General features: G+C 29.5%; 1 protein-coding gene across 1 annotated transcript in view; it reads left to right on the forward strand.

Moving 5' to 3' along the window:
• Nucleotides 1-1,484: 1,484 nt before the first annotated feature.
• Nucleotides 1,485-23,379, forward strand: part of LOC113549675 — a 28,381-nt gene continuing 6,486 nt past the window's right edge. Inside the window, exons 1-2 of the mRNA XM_026951082.1 lie at nt 1,485-1,806; nt 22,496-22,739. Coding sequence (XP_026806883.1) covers nt 22,497-22,739 — 243 coding nt within the window. The 5' untranslated portion in view covers nt 1,485-1,806; nt 22,496. The remainder of the gene's footprint in view (nt 1,807-22,495; nt 22,740-23,379) is intronic.

The raw sequence follows: 23,379 nt of genomic DNA on the forward strand, positions 1-23,379 counted from the left end.
TTCTTATTTATATTTATAAGGCACATAATATTATATTCCAAGTTTATTATAATAGTGCACGACACTTCAAGGGCAAGGGCGAACGCAAATATATTGTTAGGCGATAATAACGCATAAAATGTTTACGCCACACGATTGTATCGAATGTATCGTAGATGGATCGACAAACTATGATATTACGACCCGTTGACGTTTTCAAATATTGACGATTAACAAATACTTCCTCGGTATGGTCGAACGCGTTGTTGTGTCCGATACCCGATACGAACTATCGTCGCATATACGTAATTGTACATCATCATAGGCATCAGTGACTAATACATCGTCCGAGATGGTGATGCTCTTGTATTGTTGTTAATTTTATCGAATCTGCGAGCCGATAATTGAATCATTTGAACAATATTATTATTATTATTATTATCATCATTTCTTTTTTTTTACAAAGTCACAATTGACATGCATATATTACTATGACAATGTTTATGTATGAATATTATTAAAAACACTACAGGGAAAAAACACTTCAATTTAGTATAATTTTTTTTATTTTATTTTTTTTTTTTTTTTGGTTTTCTATACACAATTTTATTATTACTCTAACAAAGGATATACGTTACGACTATTACCACTATAAAATGTAAATTAAAAGGTTCATAAATATTAATCACATATTATAATATGAAGGACGGAAAGAATACCGAAGAAACGGTTTACCTACTCGTTTTATAATTTTAAACATTCAAATGATTATTTTTTTTTAAAAACGTTAAAAAGTGACTTGACTCATTTTCTATACATTCAAAGTTGTTTACGACGTAGCTTTTTTCCATTATATCTACCGGTGTCTAGACACTAGCATAAAAATATTTAACATACAATTATATTTTAGCGTAACCGTTGGCAATAACATGTTTTTAAAATCTCCTTGTGTTTGAGAAAAAGATGTTGTTGGATAACATCAACTACGTACAAAGTTAATCCATCTTAACCAACAGTTCCCAAAAATAAAAGGATAATACAAAAACGGTACCTAAGTGGCAACTCGTATACTTGGACATGGCCAACGATAGATTTGACTATTCCTAATTCACTCGTTTGTAATAACCGAAATAATAACATAATTATCAGTCAGAAAAGAGTGACCGCAACCTAAGCAAACACGTATAAGGGTAGAAAAGCCGCATCGCCCTCTCGTCGACACTCAATACCGGAAGCGGACGTCGACCGTACTATGTCCATATAGTCACCACCATCAGCGTTTCCGGTGTCGCCATCTTCACTCGACTGTTGTGGGCCACCGGAACACCGGACACGCGCCGCGTCCGTCGAACGTGCCTCGCAGATGGCGCTAGCCGATATACTGTGCGACAACGACCGTAACCGCGTTCGTGGTCGGGCGGGTTTTCCACTCCCACTGCAACCTTAGACCGACCGAACGTTCGCGTTTACGAGAGACGGTGTGCTTGTACGTGCGTACCCGTGGTAACCCGTTAGTACTGTTAGTAGACGATGTAGATCAGATGTAAAAGCACTGTTAACGCTGTTGCCGCTGTTATTGTTGTTATTGTAGCGTCGATATCACACTAATAAACAATATAATTTTTATAATAATAGGCTAACAATCGTTTTATTTTTTGTTTGGTTTTGTTGTTATTTTTATAATACTATTCGATTATCGCAGTGAACGCGGTCCGCGTACATTTCCGAGTTTCCGTGCTGCACGTAACTACCAAAATATCGTTGACCATGCTCCCGTCGAAAGTCTGACGTTCGGTGGTATATTTATATACATACAACGGTTTTATAGTAAGTACACGCAAAGACGTATAATACAATTCACTTAACAAGTACATAAATAGCTATATATATATATATATATATCAAAATACTATCAATACACGCTCACGTCATTAGACCGAGTTTTACGATCGATACGGCGCCGCGCTAAAACCGAACTTTGCCATAGGAAACGCACACACGGCTGACGTACGGCCGAGTCAATGGCGAAAACGAAGACCGATCATCGTTGATTGTGTTGTATTTTATATTTTCGTATAACAATAACTCAATGCCAGAGCATATGTATATAGTAGGTATTTACATTCGTATCGGTCGCATACAATAACATTATCATATCGATTCTGCGTGTACCCCCGCAAATTACGCAACAGTGAACAAACGAACAACAACAATAAATAATAATACTCGGGGGGCAGTATCGATTTTTGTAACCCTATACATTATTGTTGTAATACATGGTGTTTTAACTACGCGTGCATAATAAAATATTATGTTATCGTTGTTGTTATTATTCGTATTACTACTATTGTCGTTTCTTATTAATAGTGTGTGTGTGTGTGTGTGTGTGTAATGTATATGATACCTGAAGCACCTGCAGCCTTTCGATATTAGTATAATATTATAGGTAACGATCGCCCGCAGTGTATCTGTGATCTAATTTTCGAGGCCGATACACGTGTTGTGTTTGACCGTCAATTTTCGCGCCGACGTCATCGAACCACTCTGTAATATCATACAATCGCATAAGTTGACTTACGTGTATCGTTCCAAATCCCGCTTCATATTAATATCGAAGAAAACGTTTTGTCGTAGTCAAAATGTGTCGTGTATTGAATATTCTATGGATGTGCAATTTACAAATTAAAAGTTATGTCGCTTAAATTACCTACGTAGTTCAACTATTTCAAATAGCCATGTTTTCTGTTTTTAATTAAATTTAATAGATCCATAGGGGATATATTATATGAAGGGCGAAATCTACCCTTTTCACAATCAGATAAATAATAAATTGCATACCAGCAGAACTTGCTCAGAATAATATTGTCGGCCGGCAGAGATGTAATCGACGTAGATTCTGTGTGAGCTTTTGGCCATTTTTGTTTTATAGTTTAAAATTTTACGAAATAAGTGCGGACCATACAATGTTATCGTATCACTTAACAGTAACACATTTTGAACCTCTACTAAATGAATTTAACCGTTTGACAATCATATTTTATAATATTATTTATTAATTATCATATCTTAAAAACTGAATAACATATAATTTAAGGAATGAGTTTTTACAATACATTTTCTAAAAATAAGCGATTACTATTTAATAAATATTAATAGAGAATTGATTAGCACATCAGGTGAAGTCATGTCAGTTTAAAGCTGGTATACAGACATTATAAGACATGATAGGCCATCCAGTGACACGATCGTAATTAAAAATAATTAATTTTTCTATTAATTAACAATTCTATATTTACAACGACTACAATCAAAACAAAAACGAGAGATGAATAAAATATTTTCATCATAACTGCTTGAATTATAATTTATTTTATAACTTAAAATAAAATATTTATGATAGACGAAATGTAGTGCGTACGAGTATGTATGTTACTTATTCTTTGCATAGTAAAATATTTTAATTTACAACGTAAAACAATACATCATTTTTTTATCTTCTAAATTTGTTCGGTTGTAAAGGAAAAATAATTAATAACATTTAATTGTAAATTATAATATGGTAGAAAGATAATATTAATATTAAATAGAATAAAATAAAATATAATAGATTGTTTAACTATTTGATATAAAAATATTAAAAAAATAATATTTATAAGTAGCACAAATGTACAGCGTTATAAACAATATTTGAATGCGTTGATTTGTCAAATATTTTATTACGATTATTTCATGGTGAATTATATAACTATTATACAATTTGTATGTAGGTAGTAAGTTAATTAAATTAGCAGTTCAAGTATTAAATCGAGATATAAACAACAAGTTAATCTGTAACCACCACACGATATGTGTAGTACATGATACTACTAATTTGTTTTCAGTATGCAGTATGGGTACCTATAAAATGTTTGTTACAATTGTTTAAACGTCAATCTGGACAGGTAACTCAAAATATAGTAATCACCAAGACAGTTAAATAAAAAAAAATATTTTAACCTTTAATTATTTGAAACTTTTCAAAACACAGTTGTTCAGTTTCTAAAAAAGAAATATTTAATATAACAATAATTAACAAAAAATTATAATATTATCTCTAAAACTAAATTAGTTATAGTAATTTAAAGCTTTAAAATATGTTAGAACCTTTTTTTCGTTTTTCTGTAAAGTAGAATAAGTTGCTAACAACAAATAACCTTTTAAATTTCAAATAATAAATTATTATTATGCAACTAGTGTATTTTTATTATTATTATTGTTATTATCATTCATTACTATTAAATTGCGTTGGTCCTAATTATCGATAGATTGGACCCAAATGTCGGAGACAATTGAGATGACGAACTGTTTGTTTGTTAAAAGTCATCAATTATCTCTAGTGCATATAATAATAATAATAATAATAATAATAATGATTATAAAATGTTTTCTCTGTACTCAATAAAACCAGGTCTTCGAAATAAAAATGTATTGAAACAATAGTAACGAAATCGTATGAAGAGGTGGCAACAAAGAATATTACATAACATAACTGATTTCTTTTCATGCATGAATAGCGTGTTATCTATTAAAGTCACAGTAATATCCTGGCGAAAATATCCGTTTTTATATTACCTCTATTCTTAAAACACTACGGATACTTATAAACCAATTAAGATTTTATTTGTAACAAAGATGTTACCTGGTGAAACTATTTTTCTATATATAAATATGCCAATATAATAAAGTACAATAAATTATTCAGTCGTATATAACTGCAATCGATTAAATTATCAGATCAAGATAAAATTATAGGTACCTACCACACATAATATAGTAAATACCAGTGACAAGGTATTGATTATTGGACATTCAAAGTTGCTTTATTTAATAAATAAAAATTGAACTAAAAATAATCAATAACAATGTAAAACGTAGTATATAATTTTTTTTTTAAATCCAGACGATGTACATGTTGATGTCGATGGCCTTCTCTCATGTGATACGTTTTGTTATTGTCGATTTGGGTTAATTAACGTTTTTTCTTTCTTTTTACATTATTATCGTCTCGTATCTGGAATAATTAAACCACTGAAACTATAGATAATCAAACGACGAAAAACCTATCGTGGACAATATGTAATTTCTTATTATCTTCTATGTTGCGCGACAGTTTATACGCAAGTTTGTGTTGTACCTATTTAATATTTTAATATTAACTTTATTGCTCAATCAATAATCACTTATTTTTTAACGTGGAGCTGCAATGATAAGGGATCGTGGTCCAAATTATATAGTATGCGGCGTACGTATAAGATATATTGCTAATAGACCTATAAATGTATATCGATGAGAGCTCATCGAATTACAATTAAACTATTTCTATATATTTTTTAATAACCGCACAACCCACGACGATTGTTAATATATATATTAGTATACATATATTTATAAATTTAAACGACGAAAGCGTGTATTAAAAACACGGTCCATTTTAAGATTTGATTCTGCAACTGCTGTTTAGTCGGGAAATGTTCGTGCTATTTTTCGTCATCAAATCGTGATATTTAACCGATAAAATGCATAAAATAATATTATACATAAATTCCTCAAAATTTGCCGTATCTAATATATTTTATACTATAACATAAATTGGCCTTAAATAGCCGTCTCGAAATGTCGGTTGAAACTGTTTATAGTTTATGTCATATCATATTCCATTATACTTTCTACAAGACAAGTGTCGGAAAAATTGTCCCGTAAATATTTTTTATTAGATTAACACTCGATTTGTTTGCTATGTTGTTATTATTTGTATGAAATTACGATTTGTCATTTGCAAATTCGTATTGCTAAAATAGTATTTTTACAAATTATGTTTCTAAAATAATATTTAGGTAGAAAAAATAAAAAATACCATATTGACAGTAAAATAATCTAAATAAATAGAAAAAATTAAAAAATTACATATCTACTAAATGAATAATACTGTATTTGTGTGAATGTGTTTCTATTGAGAACGTTGTGATTCGTACACACAAAAGAAATAGGTTATGGCGCCCAGTCGGACTATGATGAAACGAAATATAAATCACGATCTTGTAATTAGGTGCACTAGGTCATGTTTTGCACGAAACGATAGTGTAAACATCGATTTTCGTTATTTTGTCCATACGAATGAATTTTGACTCCACGCCAGACATTTACACGCAGAGACAATGCCCTATAAAAAAAATAAAATCCAACTGGCAAAATTATGTTTTTTGAGTTTATGTTACATACGTAGTTTTCTACACATGACTATAATAGTGAGTACGACACAATACTGTATTGATATGTACGGTAGGTATCATGAGTAAATAGTAATTTAAACTAAAACAATGTGCACATGCGACGCGTGTTATGTCATATGTGTTTCGTAAAAATGTTGATGAAAACAAACTCCCAGGGATATTTTTAATATAATATTATACAATATAAATTTAAGAAAAAAAATCCAAACAATGGAACGGAAATTTAATTACCTAAAAATAAAGATTCGTGTGCCTGCGCTCGTCACGTACAATTTAGCCGCCAAATATCAAAATCTGTTTCATGCGGTTGGCGTTATTTATGCGTATATAGTATGTGTATATACATATATATAGTATCATAATTCATAATATTATAAAATTGATATATGCAATACGATTGATGCGACCTACTCCAATCATATATTTATATAAACAGCTAATAACATGCTGTAGGATACCAACTGAGCTATTACCTGTATTATTGCTGTGCTTACATTTTTTTTCGGAATATATCACACCTATGTGTAGGAAATGGATAAGAAAAAAAAATATATTATATCAACACGTACATCGTCGTATTACATTGTTGCGGTTACGACGACGGTTTTCCTTCTTAGTTTTTTTCCGCCCCGTGTCTTTGTTCGCAGGATACATATAAATATCTATATATCTATACATATATGTCTCTATTATTATTGTGGCAATAGAAGAGAACGGGAAGATTCTGCAGTTGTTTCATTAAACTATTATTATTATCATCATTATACGATGCGTACAACACGTCTTACGCGGAATCGTTTCACGGTGTGTTGGCGTTGGACAAAAATTGCACACAATTATAATGTTATAGGTATATTTCAACGTAAATAGCTGTCGTCACGATAATTTTACACCCCGATGACCACGTGGAACAAACTACATCTTTGCCGTCAGATCGTATCGACTGTTTTAGCATCGTGAAGAATATAATCGGTGTACCCATATAAATGCATATACAGGGTGATTCAATGAGCCGACTCACTCCGTTTTTTTTTTAATAATAATAATATGTACTTATTAAAAATCTGTTTTTTGAAATTTTTAAACATACTTGAAAACTGTATTTTTGATTTTTTTTACTATACATGGAGTTATTTTATTTATTTCGTTTGCCCTAACCTAACCTAACATGGAGTGTACTGTGATAATATACATTTTCGTTTCTATACGAGAACTACACTTAAATTAAACTATAAATTATTTAACAGATATTTTTTATTTTTTTTAAATTGGGATGTATCTAAATTTAAATTCAAACGAGTAGTTTCTGACTTATTAAACTTAATGTACCTATACTAAGGATATTATAATAGCCCATGGTAATTAAAAATCAAATAATCTATACTATATACTATAATTTCTGGCTTATTGAATCTCTTATCAATTTTTTTTTTTTATAAATATTAATAAATAAATATTGAATAATATTGAATTTAATGTTATGTGTATTGTATATAGGCATATATAATATATTAATCTTAGTATAGAACTATAGGTATACTCTTTAATAAGTCAGAAACTGTTTGTTCCAATTTTGATCACGTAATTGTTAAAAATGTTTAAAAAAAAATCATTTATTATAAAAATAGAAAATTTAAGTATTAACATGTTTCTCCGCCGTATCAATCAAAAGTTGGCATAACAGTAATCTATCATAAGCCATGACATGAGTACATAGGTATTACAAATAAACCTAATATAATTCGAATTCAGCACTACACAGTAGTTTTGATGTCGATGGATATAGTTTTCGTATATTTTTCTTGATATACTACAGATCACAGTTAAAAAAAATAAAAGATAGTTATCTTAGCACTTTTAGCAACACACATCCCTTAAAATAACCGAAGTAGGTATAACTATTGTATAAAAATAATACTCGACAATCGAGTAATTGAGCCGTTGCATAACGTACTACAATAAACGTTATATTATAGTGTGTGTTGCGTCCGAAATAAATGGAAGATTTTGACGATGATATTGATATTTGAATTTCTCTCTTATAATAGTATTATTATAATATTTTTCGATATTTTTTTACTTCCTCGGACACGCGCGGTGACATTTGGACAAGTCGTTTAACTAGTCATCTTGTAATATTAACTGCCAATTTAATTCGTACAAACGATTGGTGTCTTCTTCAGTTCTTCCTGTGTCATTAAGAATAATGTATCGTTTTTGTTTTGTTATTTTTTTTTTCGGAATCTTACTAAAATGACCACGGTAACCGAGCGTATAGGCCGGTTCCAATAACCACTACGATCGATGTCTTGTAACGGATATATTATATGTATAGAAAAAATAAAACGATTCCAGTCTATTGAATAACCGCTTCCGGCGGGCCTGTTATGGACGCGCGCGGAATCGTAGGGCAGAGCAACTACATAGTACATATATTATATTATTATCATCATCCACAAGCAGGAGTACGATAGCGCAGCACTCGGCAGCAGTGTGCGTCTGGTTTCTCTGCGCGCGCGATACCGCCGAGACTTTCCATTATTCTTCGTAATTTTTTTTTATGATTATTATTTATTTACGAGAAAAACAACAAAATAATATACTGTTATGTTCTCTTTTGCCCGTACAACGACTGCTGACACAGCTGGTATCGAGACCGGTTTGCTTGCGATCCGATAGAAAACAATAATATGCTTGCCTATAATAGGTATAGCAGTGTATAGGGTTAACGATACACGCTAACGATATGGAAAATTATTCTGTTGCCTCTTTCACGAGCACGTTTGCATTAGTTTTGATATATTTTTTTTTGTCATTTTCTACGTCGCGACTACGACAAACTTCGAGTGATTCAATTTCGACTTACCCAAAAAAATTGACATTTACGTATAACAAAAATATTGATTGAAAATTATATTAGTCTAGTACTCTTTTCTATAACAAGGAGGTGAAGTTTTTGTTATGTATTTGAGTGTTTTGAGTTGTCTATTATTATTTACAAATAAAATTTACATGACTAAATTAGAACTCTTAGACATATTTGAATTTGCTCCATTATATAGTATTATTATTTATATCCTCAGAAACAATTTAATTAAAAACCTGATTTTAATACGATCATAATAAGTTGAGTGCTTTGACAATATTTATAGTACTAGCTAGAAGTCATTAAATATTATGTACATAAATAACATATGCTTTATGCTTATAATATTTACATTTTTACTCGTCAGTGCAAATCCACAGTATATTCATATATACATATCATTATTATATGTTTATTATGTGTAATGTATACTGTATAATGAATAAAAAATCTAGGAATAAAATAACTTTCAAATCACTGGAAAGGAAAATAATTTCTTCCACTCAAAAATTATATCCATTATATTATTATTTTTGATTATTATGTTCAGTGTCAGTGTATATTAGTTTAAAATAATATATAGTTATATATTATATTGGTGCCTATAATATATAATAACACGGTTATTAAAATGACGCCGCGTATCTGTAAACGAAACGTATTCAGTTGCCGTCAAACAGAAAGTATCATAGCAACACAACGATGTAATAGAATAGATAGCGGAACGGTAAGCAACAATAACCTTGGCATTGATAATGACTAAAAATAATACTTTTGTATAATAATCAAAATTATTGTGCCACTTTTTTTTTAATTTCCATGCTATAGTATAAACTATATTAATTTTCCTAAACAACAAATTTAACTAGCATAACATTATAATATTTTATAATATACCTACTTGGTGAGACCTAACCGGTCTATGATGGAGTCCAGCAGATTGACTCGTATTTATAGTGTTACTAAACACCGGTCAATATCTAGTGAAGTACTAGAAAAAGGCAATAATTACAAACCGCTGTAACTATTCCTAAGTTACGCAACAGTTAATTTTGTTAGATATTTGTACAAATCAAATTGAATACTTAAATCACAACAAATGTTAACATGAATTCCACACCTTAGTCCGTCGAGTTAAGATGTTTTTGAATAAGTAGAATAATACATATATATATATACAAAATCTAATCTAATATTAATAATATTCAAGCTTCATAAACGCAAAACAGTACACGCCTATATTGATTTATATATCATTTGAGAAATCAATTTTCTTGCAAAAATACTAAACTCTTTGCAAAGGAGCAGTTCGTTTTAAGTTATTCATTTTTCCGTAAAAATCTGTACTTTTCTAGGACTTTTAATTCTTTATATACTAACGATAATTAACTTAAATTAGAAATGTTATTTTAAAACTATGACTACATGAAATGTAAATTGCAAGATGAGGTATTTCATCGTGAAAAAAATTTAAAAGTAAATATACTAAAAGTAAATATTATATTTATTTATTATAATATTATTATTTAAAGATGTAATTATAATACGATATATGTAATATGATATAATAATAATACATAATAAAATAAATAATTTTAAATATCATATCTCGCAATGTGTATTTCATAGTTTTTAAACATTTTAAAATTTCATCTCTGGGGGGTTTAATTATATTGGTCTATGCAAAAACCTAAACAATTGAATGCTGTTTGGAAAAAAAATGAATATTTCGAAAGAACATTGAGTTTTCGCGAAAAAGCTAATTTGTAATAATTATGTTCCTAAATAATATCATACTATTTTTTGATAGTATATCAAACTGTTTAAAGTTTAAAAACATTAATATAAGAGTACATTAAATCGTTAATATTGTGAAGGTAGATGAAAAAAATTGCAGTAATAATGGTTGAATTGAAATAACTTTTGCTTGAAGTTTGAAATCTAAATTTAATGAACGGGAATTTAAAATTTTAACCACCCTATAGGAATATTATATTATAACAGGTCTTGTATGTTTTACAAACAAAACGTTATTTTAATAATAATGCGTATACATACGTACCATCATTGTTGTTGTCCAAAATACGTAAATACAATTTATGCGACTATAATGATATAAAATAATGTATCTATACACCTGCATAAATTGCATACATTGATACATAGCAGCAATAACAGTTTCGTGTAATGGAAAACAGAATTAGAAAATTACAGACACAATAAAATAATAATAATAAAAATAATCTGCATCAAGTCCGTTTTGGCAATTAAGTGCAGTACGTCATTGTTACACTCAATGAATTCGGCCTAATAAAATAATATGCGAATGTATGGATACGTTTCGAACCCCGCAGAATTAATAATATTTAAAAAAAAAAAAAAATAAAATAATGCGGTTGTTTGTATCGTTTGGATTTTATTATTAACAGTTATAAAATAAATGTTATAATAGTCGTACACTGATGAAATGAGGTTTCTGGTAGAATAAAATAATGGTACTTTAATAATACCTATACTGGCTATACTATATACCCATTACTCACTCTACAGAAATAAATAATAGATATACGCTTATAATGTCATTCCAAAGGTTAAACACGATTTTTACTGCAATTTAAGTAATATACATTTTCTATTTATAGGTTACTGCAAACTACGTATATTTGATGTACACATTATTGTTTTAGGTTAATTTAAGTTATATGTATTTTATGGACATTGTTTGTAAAACTATGTTTTAATCTTAAACAGTTGCGTAATCACGGTTTTCGTACGACATGCAAAATTTAAAATCAATGTCCCTATAGCTTCCTATACATAACTGATTATTTACTAAAATATAAAAAACAGATTTTAAAATCAATGATTTGCATTTTTGTTTAAAGTCTGAAATATGAAATGTAAACACCGTTATGTTTTATAAACAATAATTATGATCGAATGTATAAACATAGAAATTGTAAAAATCATTGTAGTTTTTAACCTAAAATACATAGGTAAGTATATAGTTTGTAAGAACTTTCACGCAAAATTTGTTGAAACATATTAATTATAATTCATATAACTAACTTTTAAACGTTTGTGCAGGAATTTCATTTTTACCACAAAATATTTGTACATTTGCATTTTATTTATTTGTTTATGTTTTGTCGTACAATTATGATATTTATTTATTTTTATAGTAAGATTTCTGATGAAAATAACAAAAACACAATATAGCATATATCGCATGATAAAACCTCGGTCGACAATATTGCAGCAGTTGGCGCCTTCGTGGTCATAATAATAACTATAATTTCGACCATTATTATTATTGCGTATACTTAATATTATTATTATTGTTACGATAACGCGTTTAGTCGGGATAGTTGTCGAGTTTGACAATATTTATTATGTGGCTGTATATTATTGTATACGCGCGCGCCATGGTTACGTAATGATTCATTCTAATATCGCAGTCGTGAAAAAGTTGGCGCATAGCCCCCCGAAAATAAAAACTAATGGTTCGTACCATAGAACGCTCCTGCTTAACGAAGTGTCCAATCATTATTTTCGGTGGTTTTTTTAGAACGAGCGGATTTCGATAAATACGTGCCGCTTTGCATGTTATAGGTAAATACCGTGTAGATAAGCTCTAATTTACAATCGCATCATCTGCACGGTGAGGAGCAGCGTCTGTTCGTTCGTACGTATTACGTATACGATAATATATCCATCGACGAGTCGAACGCGTGAAAATGTTGCTAGCTCAATACACTTATAATAATATATAATATTATTTGTGCATGTCAGGTAGTCCAGTAATCCCAGTAATCATACATAAAATATAAAGCCCCATATAGATATATGTATTATATGCTTGTCATTATAATAATTTGTAACAAGTAATTAATCTACAGCACACATCCGACTACTGGTTCTGAAATACAGGTTTGCACGTCACAAATCATATATTATCGAGAATATTGCTACAAACTGCAATAATAAAATGGTCTGTCATTTACTCTGAAATAAAATCGGAAAATATAATTCTTATTGCGGTGGATAGCGTCTATAATAGTTGTGACTATAGGAATTTTTTTTTTTGTTTTTTCCGTGATGATTTTGCGGCGACACATCGGTAACCGTATTCGCGTGTTATGATACCGCGGTGTTTACAAAAGATTACGGAAAAAAGAAAGAACGAAAAAAATTTTTTACTGTACGGTACTTGCGTGTATCATTACTATTATTATTATTATTATTATTATTATTATTAGTTATTACTACGTGAACTGCAATGTAATAATAATTACAGTCGACCGGTTTCTCGTAAATGGTTTTAATTAAAACGCGTTAATGCACATAATAATAATATTATTATGGTACAGTGAAATTGCAACGATTATCAATTACGAGTTTTTTTTTCTTTTTTTAGCACATGTCTATGATAATACGTAAGTACGCTTATTATCCCGTGTATATTAAACTACCCATATTTAAATTGTATTTGTTATTATAAAACATCGCGCGTGTAGCTTGTAATAATATTACCATGTCCTCAGTCCAAACTTGGTGAAAACCCCCGTGTTTCGACCGCCACCTACAGAACGACAACGGAATATAATCATATTATAGTATGTAATCGACGTGATTCCGGTACACGATTTTCAGCCGATCGTAATTATTATTCATACATCGAGTTCCGTCGATATTTTGCATCGAACGTAACGTTATACGTATAGAAAGCCGTCCGAAGACCGGAGGAGCTGAAAATCGTTCGATACGTTGCAAAAATAACGGCGCCCGTAACAATATATACTTATATACTTTAGTATATTCCACAAGGAACGTTCGCATGAACAATGCATATTTCGGAAATATTCTCAGAGCCGTTGGAAATATTTCTTTGGGAAAAAAATTCAATTTATACGAACACGACAGTGCCTTTTATAGCTGGGGAAACTTTATTATATGGCACATCAATTTAAAATCTTATCTTTATGCTGACAACTGTCATTTAAATATACAAGTTGAATATTAGTCTTTTAGAAAAATATGTCATGTATAATTTATTTTTGTTTTTGGAATCATTGACCTATAATATTTTTGGGCATAACTTAAATTATAAATAATTAAACATACGAACAAAGTGTAAAAACAATTGAAAAATTATAATTTTCCTAAGAAACTTCCGGTTTAAGGAATACCTAACCTTATACTATACCTTTATACGTATTTACATAATAGGAATTACAATAAATTGCATTTAAAAAGCGTGCGTTTTTCGACTCCATCATTGATGGACGCTTGATCGCAAAATATTCATTAGGCCGGGTCGATACCAATTTTATTTTTCTTATGCCCAACAAACAGTTAATGTAATGTTCGATCGAAATGAATCCACTAACCTGCAGCGTATCTAATTGTATAATATATATATATATAGTATATTATATATATATATATAGGTAAACGTTCGAGTTTGAAGTAGACCGATATCGCCTGCATGATACGTTGGGTGGTAAAATCGAAACGATTGAAGGCAGCATCGTCATAATATAGTTTCATTCGGTAAAGCCTCTTTTTTGTACGAGGTACGATTATTTGTATATCGTTTGAATAATGATTTAAATAACGAGATGACATCGTTTTGGGTGACCAATTGTCGGTACTCGGTCGGGTCGAAGTATTTATGGTTGTTTTACAGAAACCCGCAAAACATGTATTTATTTATTTATTTTTATTTTTTTTTCAAGAAGATAATGGTCGCCACTGAACATGTTCATGTGGGAACCCATGAGTTTACAATTTTAAATATAAATTTATTAATATTAGTTGATATAAAATTAAATAATTACACTTTGCAATAAACATTTCTCACATTATTAAAATATCAATATAAATATTTATTTGTTCTTTATTTATATAATATAATATTTTAATTTAGTATTGTGTAAAAAATCGTCTGGGGTAAATAATACAATATTTGGCAACTAAAAAAAAAAAATAATTAATCAATAATAACTAATACAAGTAAATAATAAATTAATCACATACATTTATTATGAGTCTGTCTATAATTTATTCTTGTAGTAGCCAAAATATGATTTTTTTTTAAAGAAATTTCTAACGGTAATATATTGTAAAATTTTGGACCTATATATAAGTATGTAGATTGTGTTACATTTTGTACATAGTTGGTACTTACTACTTTTATATCAAATATTAACAATAGTAACGTATACTCGACAACAACATATCGGTTATCTGAGTTATCTCACAAGCACAGCCTAGCAAGTCAACCACTTTTAACTGCAGTCCTTTCAATGCCATTCATATTGAGTAAAAAAAAATCGTATGACACGACTCCACTTGCAGTGGCTGCAGCTTTCCTACATAAATACGTCAGCAGACGAATAGAACCGCTGACGCCACGGCCGTTACAAGTTACATAGAATATAATATTATAAGCTGTCTAATGTAACGAATATTAACAGTGTTTAAGACAAAATCATTAAGATAACAAACCGTATTTTATGCGATTTTTTTCCAATGAAGTTTTAAATATATCAATATTTGAATATATTTTTATTTTATTGATTTTTAATTAAAAATCACCAAACCTTAAAATAAAATATAAATTAATAATATTGAACAACATAGCAGGATTTACATTTAATTTTTATTAGGTACTTTTTAAAGTTTTAAATAAAATAAAATAATTTCTTGGTTATATTATTTAATAATTAATAAGTAATCGGGGTCAAATAGTGAATTTTAGCAGTCAATAAATTGTCCAAATCATTATAGTCGATAGTAGTAATAATATTAGTATGCATTTTATAGATATTAATAATTGAATTAAACAACATATAAGTACCTAACGGTTATTACCATCACAACCATATAAAATCAAGTTTATGTGGGTAATCTGCACGACTGCGCTGAAAATTTATTTTGTTTCGTTCATATCATTTAGCTGATTCCGAATTTTATTTATTTTTTTAATACTACAAAATAATAACAACGCTTTGTTTTCTCTGTATACTATAAGTAGTATACACTTCATATTTTATGTTATGCTCTTAGAACCGGCACAGTTATGTATATTTTTTTTAATAAATTAGGTGCGCGCGTTTCGTCTAAATCCGTTTTGACTTTCCGGTACTTTACTCCACATGGTGCTTACCTTTATAAAAAATAAAACAGTTTTTAAATTACAATATTATTATCATAATGAAATACACACACCGCTGTTGCGATTGTTTCATGATTTTCCCTCCAAATAATATAAATCAAAATCACTCACATGGCTGCAAAGAGCACACACGTTGCATTTCGATGAAACCAAAGTTTAGCATGTGTATTGTGTATCTATATATATAAATATTTAGTTTAAAAATAATTATATTATTTTCTTCTTTGTTTGGACCGACCTACATTCGTAACTTCGTTACACGAAATCGGTAAATAATAATTTACGAGTGAAGGGGAACGCGCCTGTGAGTGTGTGTAACGGTTCACGATTTTCAGCCAATGTTTTTAATATGGACCTTGGAAACAACGACCCATACACGGCATACGACGAGTCTTTCGCGAGATTAAAAATATAAACCAATCTTTACTGCGGAAAATCACCGATGTCTTCAGATAATTACAAATATTTGTGTCTTTTTCGTCACTCATGATATTTTGTATTATTCTAATATTGTAGTAGTTGTACGTCTATAACACGCCATCTGCACACAGAATAAATGTATGTCTATAAATGCGAGTATTATATAATATAGTATACACGAAATGATTTATAGTTTGATCGATTCGTGGAGAACTTCAATAATAATAATAATAACACGAGTAGAGCATTAAACTATCGATAATCTCTCAAAGGTGGAGGTGGATAATATATCGATTGATATCAAAATCATTTTTCGTTTATAATAAAATATTATCTTACCAATAATGATAATAATAAATATTGAATTTCAAATAACTGTGTTAAATTAATTTATTAATATTACCACCCACTTAAATACTTTCTTGTAATTGTACAAGAATTGTATGCGAATCGTCGCATGCCAGGAAAATATATCCATTATAATGTACAATACTATAGTGTATACTAACGTAAATAATAGGAAAATTCTTGTTAAATTTCGACAGCTTTATTTTCTTTTCAATTTTCAGAGACATATTGTCGTATTACTATTATTATATTGTTATATGATTTACTCGAGTGTTAACACCGATCGCCCACGAACATCTATCATCCTCAATTTCTCATCATACCTATATTATTTGATTTAACAATTCCTCACGCTTAACTGAAATCTAGGTCAAATCATTTTCCGAGATTAACATATTTTAGTGTTCTATATTTTTTTTCATTCATTTTCTACCATACAAATTTTTCTATTTTAAATTTTCACACACATAAATGATATTTCTCTGTCCAAGTTCGCTTAATTTATATAATACAAGCACAACGAAATCAAATTATTTACAAAAACAAAGTTTTATAATTTAGTGTTTTTTTTTTCTGTATAAATATTTCAATCCATTGAAGAAACCTTAAATACATAAATATAATTTTATTTACATTATTTTTGAACGTTTAATTTTGTTCTTTTTTTTATTATCATTATTTATTTAAGCTAATTATTAGGATGCTTTATATATATTTACGTGAGAATTTCTTTTCAGACCTCATTATGAAATATATTTTTTGTTTTGCATCGTTTTGATAAAATATTTTCTCGTTGTATACTAATATTACTGATAAAGTCTTTAAATTGTCATTTGTCGTATAGTTTCTCACGTTTATATTAAAAATAAACGAAATCATTATTCAACGAAAAAAATACATCTTCAACCAATGAGGCCAAGTTCTCTTAGTATATAATTTAAATAACATTATTTTATGTATCTAATAATAATACAATTAATAGTCAGGCACACAGGGTTAGAGAAAATCGGAAATGGCCAATTGTGGTCCGAATTCAGGTAAGCATATCGTGTCCCAAATAAAAGTATCCCGGTGGTTACGTCCTAACACATACAGTTTCAAAAATGAATGTATAAATAAAATATGATCTCAATACAATATCACGGAAAAATAATAAAATGCTGTAAATTGTACAGATGATTAAGCATAATATCAATTAGTAAATATAATATGATATTATTATGAAATTTAAAAATGCGTTTCTCATGGAACAATTTTGTATAAATTTACAATTAATAATTAATTAGGTACATATTATGTTTAAATAATTTAAAAAGGCATAAATAAAAATATTTGTATCCATTAAAGCGACATTTATCAATTTTTAAGTTTTTTCTTTTGAATTTAGATAACATTATGTTTAGCTTTTCTTTTGAATGTGCTCTCTATATATAAATATACAAATATGTAAGACGGAATCGGGATGTTAATTTAATTTCAAATATTTTGTATTATATAGGATCATGTGATTTTTATTAAAATAAGTCGTTTATATAACATGATGTTATACTATATAATAATTAAAAAAATTATAATATCAGTACTTTTATCATAATATTTGAATATGATATTATATATTCAAATTTAGTCTAAGATAAAATTAGAATAATTATTGGAATTTTTTTTTTTTGATCAAGACTAAAAGTTTATTTATTATTTTCAAGTTTGTTACATTCCCAAAAGAGCTCGTATAACAACAATATTTTTTATGTCTAATATCCCTGATATTCTTTATGCAATTTGTATTTAAGTAATTATAATCACTTTAAAAATGTACTATAATCTCGTAATTAGGAAGTTAAAAACATTATTATTATAATAAACAGTTGCATAAAAATAAGTGATTATTAATATTAGTATAAAATAATATTGTATTTGTACATTTAATTCGTTGAATGATAAAAGTAAGTTATATTATCCACAATGATAACTTCTTATCGTGGCGCTAGACCGAATATTACGCAATATATGTGAAACATAATACAGATTTTATTTTTCTAATATTACGAACACGCAGCGTTTTTCGCGTTTTATGCAATCCGGCAATCGAACATAATAATATTATTATTATGTGGTGGCGTCGCTGCACATGTATATACATATGGACCAGCTGTATTACCTAATACAACAGTACGCGACATTAAATCGATATAATATACGACATTATATTATTCGAATAAGTTTTCAGGTCAAGTAATCATTAATTTTCCAATTTCCTCTACGACTTACTTAAGACTGCTTACAATACACTATAATAATTATATTATTCGGGACATTGGGACATAATAGTTTAACAAGTACCAACGTGTTTCGTATCGGAAGACGAAAAATCGTGCATCGGCCGATTCGGCCGGAAGGCAAACACGCAGGAAAATAATATAATATACTACGACTGAGCTGTAGGTATAGTCATTTTTCTTTTAATTCTTTTCGGACACATTCGTAAAATCGTAAATCATATAGACACATTTATATTATGCACCGCTATATTTGTTTACGCGTAAGTATAGGTGGTATAATATAAAATTATAATAATATATAATACCTGTTATACATACCGTATACCGTATATATATATTTAGGTACACTTGACGTCTTGATGGTCGCATCGATTTAAATGTCAAGTCGTTAATATCCGGCCTGGCGTGTCCGTCTTGACCTAAATATATATTTTATGCATTCACGGTGTATGCATGTATTCCGATCCGTTTGTTGCCGCGATGTGCATGCACGACGATAATATTATTATAATACGCACACTGGGCTGACGTGTCCGAACGACTGAATTCGTGATCCACGATTGTCTGTTTAGATGCAATAGGCAAAATAGTAGAGTACAAATACGTAGGTACCAACTATAAATTGTACATTCGAGTCGCGTAACACTCGTGGGCCTAACATAAAAACTTTTTCACAGTCCTACATATTATTATAGTATGCTTTGCTTCAAAAAACACTCATTAATTGTATATTAGGTACAGTCAGATCTTTATAAAGGTGCAATTTTGTTTGCAACTGATATCTATTATATTTTTTTTATACGATAGTTTTTATCGAGTCTAAGTAAAATAAAATATTCTATAATAATCACATTATATATTTATGTGAGTATAATTACGAACTTTTATAAACTGACGTATACATTTTCGAAAAATTCCACTTATTTAGACCATCGATTTTTCATTTAATATGCGAGCTAAAATGACTGTGAAACAACTTAGTCTTAAATTATAATAACTAATATTATTATATTATATCATGCGATTCGATATCGATTTTCCTATTCTACATGACTGTATAATAATAATATTACATAGATGCGTTGTCCGACTGACGAGTTCGCTTTTTCTTATACGCCGGTGGACGTGGCACGTCGATTTCCATTAGACTTTCAAAGCCAATACCATGGGATTATATAATGCGTGCGACGAGTGTGGCTTTGAAAGTGTGTACCTATTATGTATAATAATATTATAAAATAATATATATACCGTCTGATGTGACCTTGAAATAACGACAATGAATAATTTTCTCTACGATATAACATAGACGATCATTCGTCCAATACGAAAAATAATACTATTAATACTATATACTTGTATATATATATGTGTGTGTGTGTGTGTGTAAAAAAAAGTCCCAGTAATTTGGACGGTCGAAAAAGAATTCCTGTTTTGTACACATTATACCATGAAGGCGGGATGGTTTTTTCTTTTCGTTTTGTGCACCATTAGTATAGATTGTTTCGGTTAGTTCCAATGCCATGGAAAAAAATAATAATAATAATAATAATAGCGCAATGCACTATAACGACGTATTGCCGCGCCACCGATGGAATTCGATTATAATAATCGTCGGCGTTTTATTTAGATCCAAAATCGACGTGAAAAAACATCACTTGAGAAACGTCGAAAGCGAACAAAAAATGTACCGTAAAAACAATATTACGGTCTCGCTTGGAAAAAATAAAATGCAGAAAACTCAAAATATTATCATCAAAAGGCAGTTCTGAAGACCTAGTTGATGAATCTACCTTAAAACTAGAACAACCGCTAATTTATTCAATAAAATATAGGGCGTATATTTGCATGTCATCGCAGTTATAGATGTTATAATTAAAGTTTCAAGGAACGTGACTAGGGCTAGGTAATAGTATTAGCAATATGATAACTAGCAACTATTCTTAACCTATTATACAAGTCGATATAAATTTAAAATTTCACAACATATTATTCTTTATTGAAGTTGAAATTTATAGTTAATTCTTATTATATTATTGTCCATCTATTTGTTGGTTTTTTAGCAAAATATATAAAGAGATTTAAAAAATGTATCTATTTATTTGACGTTTTATTCTATTAGGAAAGGTTTTTTTTTGAATACGTAATGTAGATATTAAATTTATAGTAACTTTAATAACAAAACAATTTTTGAGCTAAGTCCACTATGAAATTCAAAATTTGTCGTTACAGTTAGTTTTAATAATCACACAACTATATAATAAAATAAATTATTTAAATGCGATTTCCGTATGATTGTTATTAAACAATCAAAACACAGAATAATTGTAACTATACGTATGATAACACATTTATTTGTTGGTGTCTACAAATAATACTCTAAAGAGGTATTTTAATGTGACATTGTCCCTATTTTATGTGGCACTCTATTGTAGTAAATTTAAAGGGTCATTAAAGGATAATCATATTATAGCGCGAAGATCGTTCAGAAAATGTTGTTAATATATTATATAATAAAAGTATAATATCTATGTCTATCTATCGCATGTTGAAAAATATTTATCTATAATAAAATTATATCTATTGATAGTGTTAAAATTTACTTATAAAACTATAAGCAGAATAACACCCATTTTTTAAAAAAAAATCTCAAAATCGATCGAAAATTTGAATGTGATGATTTTCAATTAATATGATCTGCTCGTACTGCGATAATTTATATTATAACATTGATAATATATATTAATATTACGATATATAGTGCTGCGCAATAGTATTTTAATGTTATAGTGTAGGTAATAACGGTACGCTAGCACGCGTTTAACTGCGTTACGTCACTTATACGAGAAAACCTCTATACGGTTTGTCGGAGAGCGCGCGCGCGCTAATTCGACAAGACGTGGTCGTAGGTCGTATGACACTGCATTGCGGCTTATCGATTAACGAATGTTTGCTGTTACCGAGTCGTCCACATAAACGCAATACGGTGATAATAATAATAATATGTACAGTATACTATTACCTACCGTGTACACGCGCTATGGTCGTATACTCGAACAGCTGATGTTTATATCATTATTATGTGCGCGCGATCGACTATTATAGGAGTCTTAAAACGCATATATATTATCATATTTTCGTGGTTTCGTTACAGAATGGGCGCCTCAGAGGCACTGGAAGAATTTCCGCCGCCCGCGGTCCCGGACGACGGGTCTCCACGGCGGCGGGAACAGCAGCCGCAGGAGCAGAATCAGCAGCACGAAGACGGAAATGATGCACACGACGATGAAGACGTGTTGACCATCGAACAGGCTCGGACCGTGATAAAACAGCTGCGAGACAGATGCCGGTTCCAGACACACCAGACGCTGTTGTGGAGGAAAAAAGCCAAAATACAGGTACTATAATTATGGCGTACAATAATAATATGATAATCGGACACAAGAAAAAGGCTGTTTCTTAGGTCGCGGAAGTCACCCGCATATTATTTTGATTTTGTGGTGTTGCAGAGGAGTACGGGGAATAAAATTTGTCTCCGTGTTAACCGTTAGAAGTCTTGTTCGATATCCAACCGGGTTTATCGGTTTATTTACATATTAGATTATATATTGTTTTTTTAAACACTAAATATTAGACGAACCACGTAATTTCAACATAACTCTCATTTTATGCACTGGTGTATGCGTGATGATGTATTCATTAAGCAGATACCCAATAAACTGGTTAAAACACAATCGGTTACGTTAGTTGTTACTTGTCTTATGGCTAGTCGAATATATAATTTATAATATCGTTGCAACGTACGGTTAAGTCTAAAGATAAAAAATTGTAGAATAAGAAAAAGATTTAATTGCAGAAAAATAGTGAATTCTTAGTTTACAAATATTCACAAAAATCAACCTTTTCAGAAGTTCTCTTTCTTCCTAGTCTTAATATTACAATTAAACTATTATGATTCTCGAAAAAAATGAATAAAATTAATGTTGTTGTATGGCTTACAATGACTAAACTTGAAATTAAATTATACATATTTTACCA

Source organism: Rhopalosiphum maidis, chromosome 1, assembly GCF_003676215.2.
Source record: "Rhopalosiphum maidis isolate BTI-1 chromosome 1, ASM367621v3, whole genome shotgun sequence".
Classification (NCBI taxonomy): Eukaryota; Metazoa; Arthropoda; class Insecta; order Hemiptera; family Aphididae; genus Rhopalosiphum; species Rhopalosiphum maidis.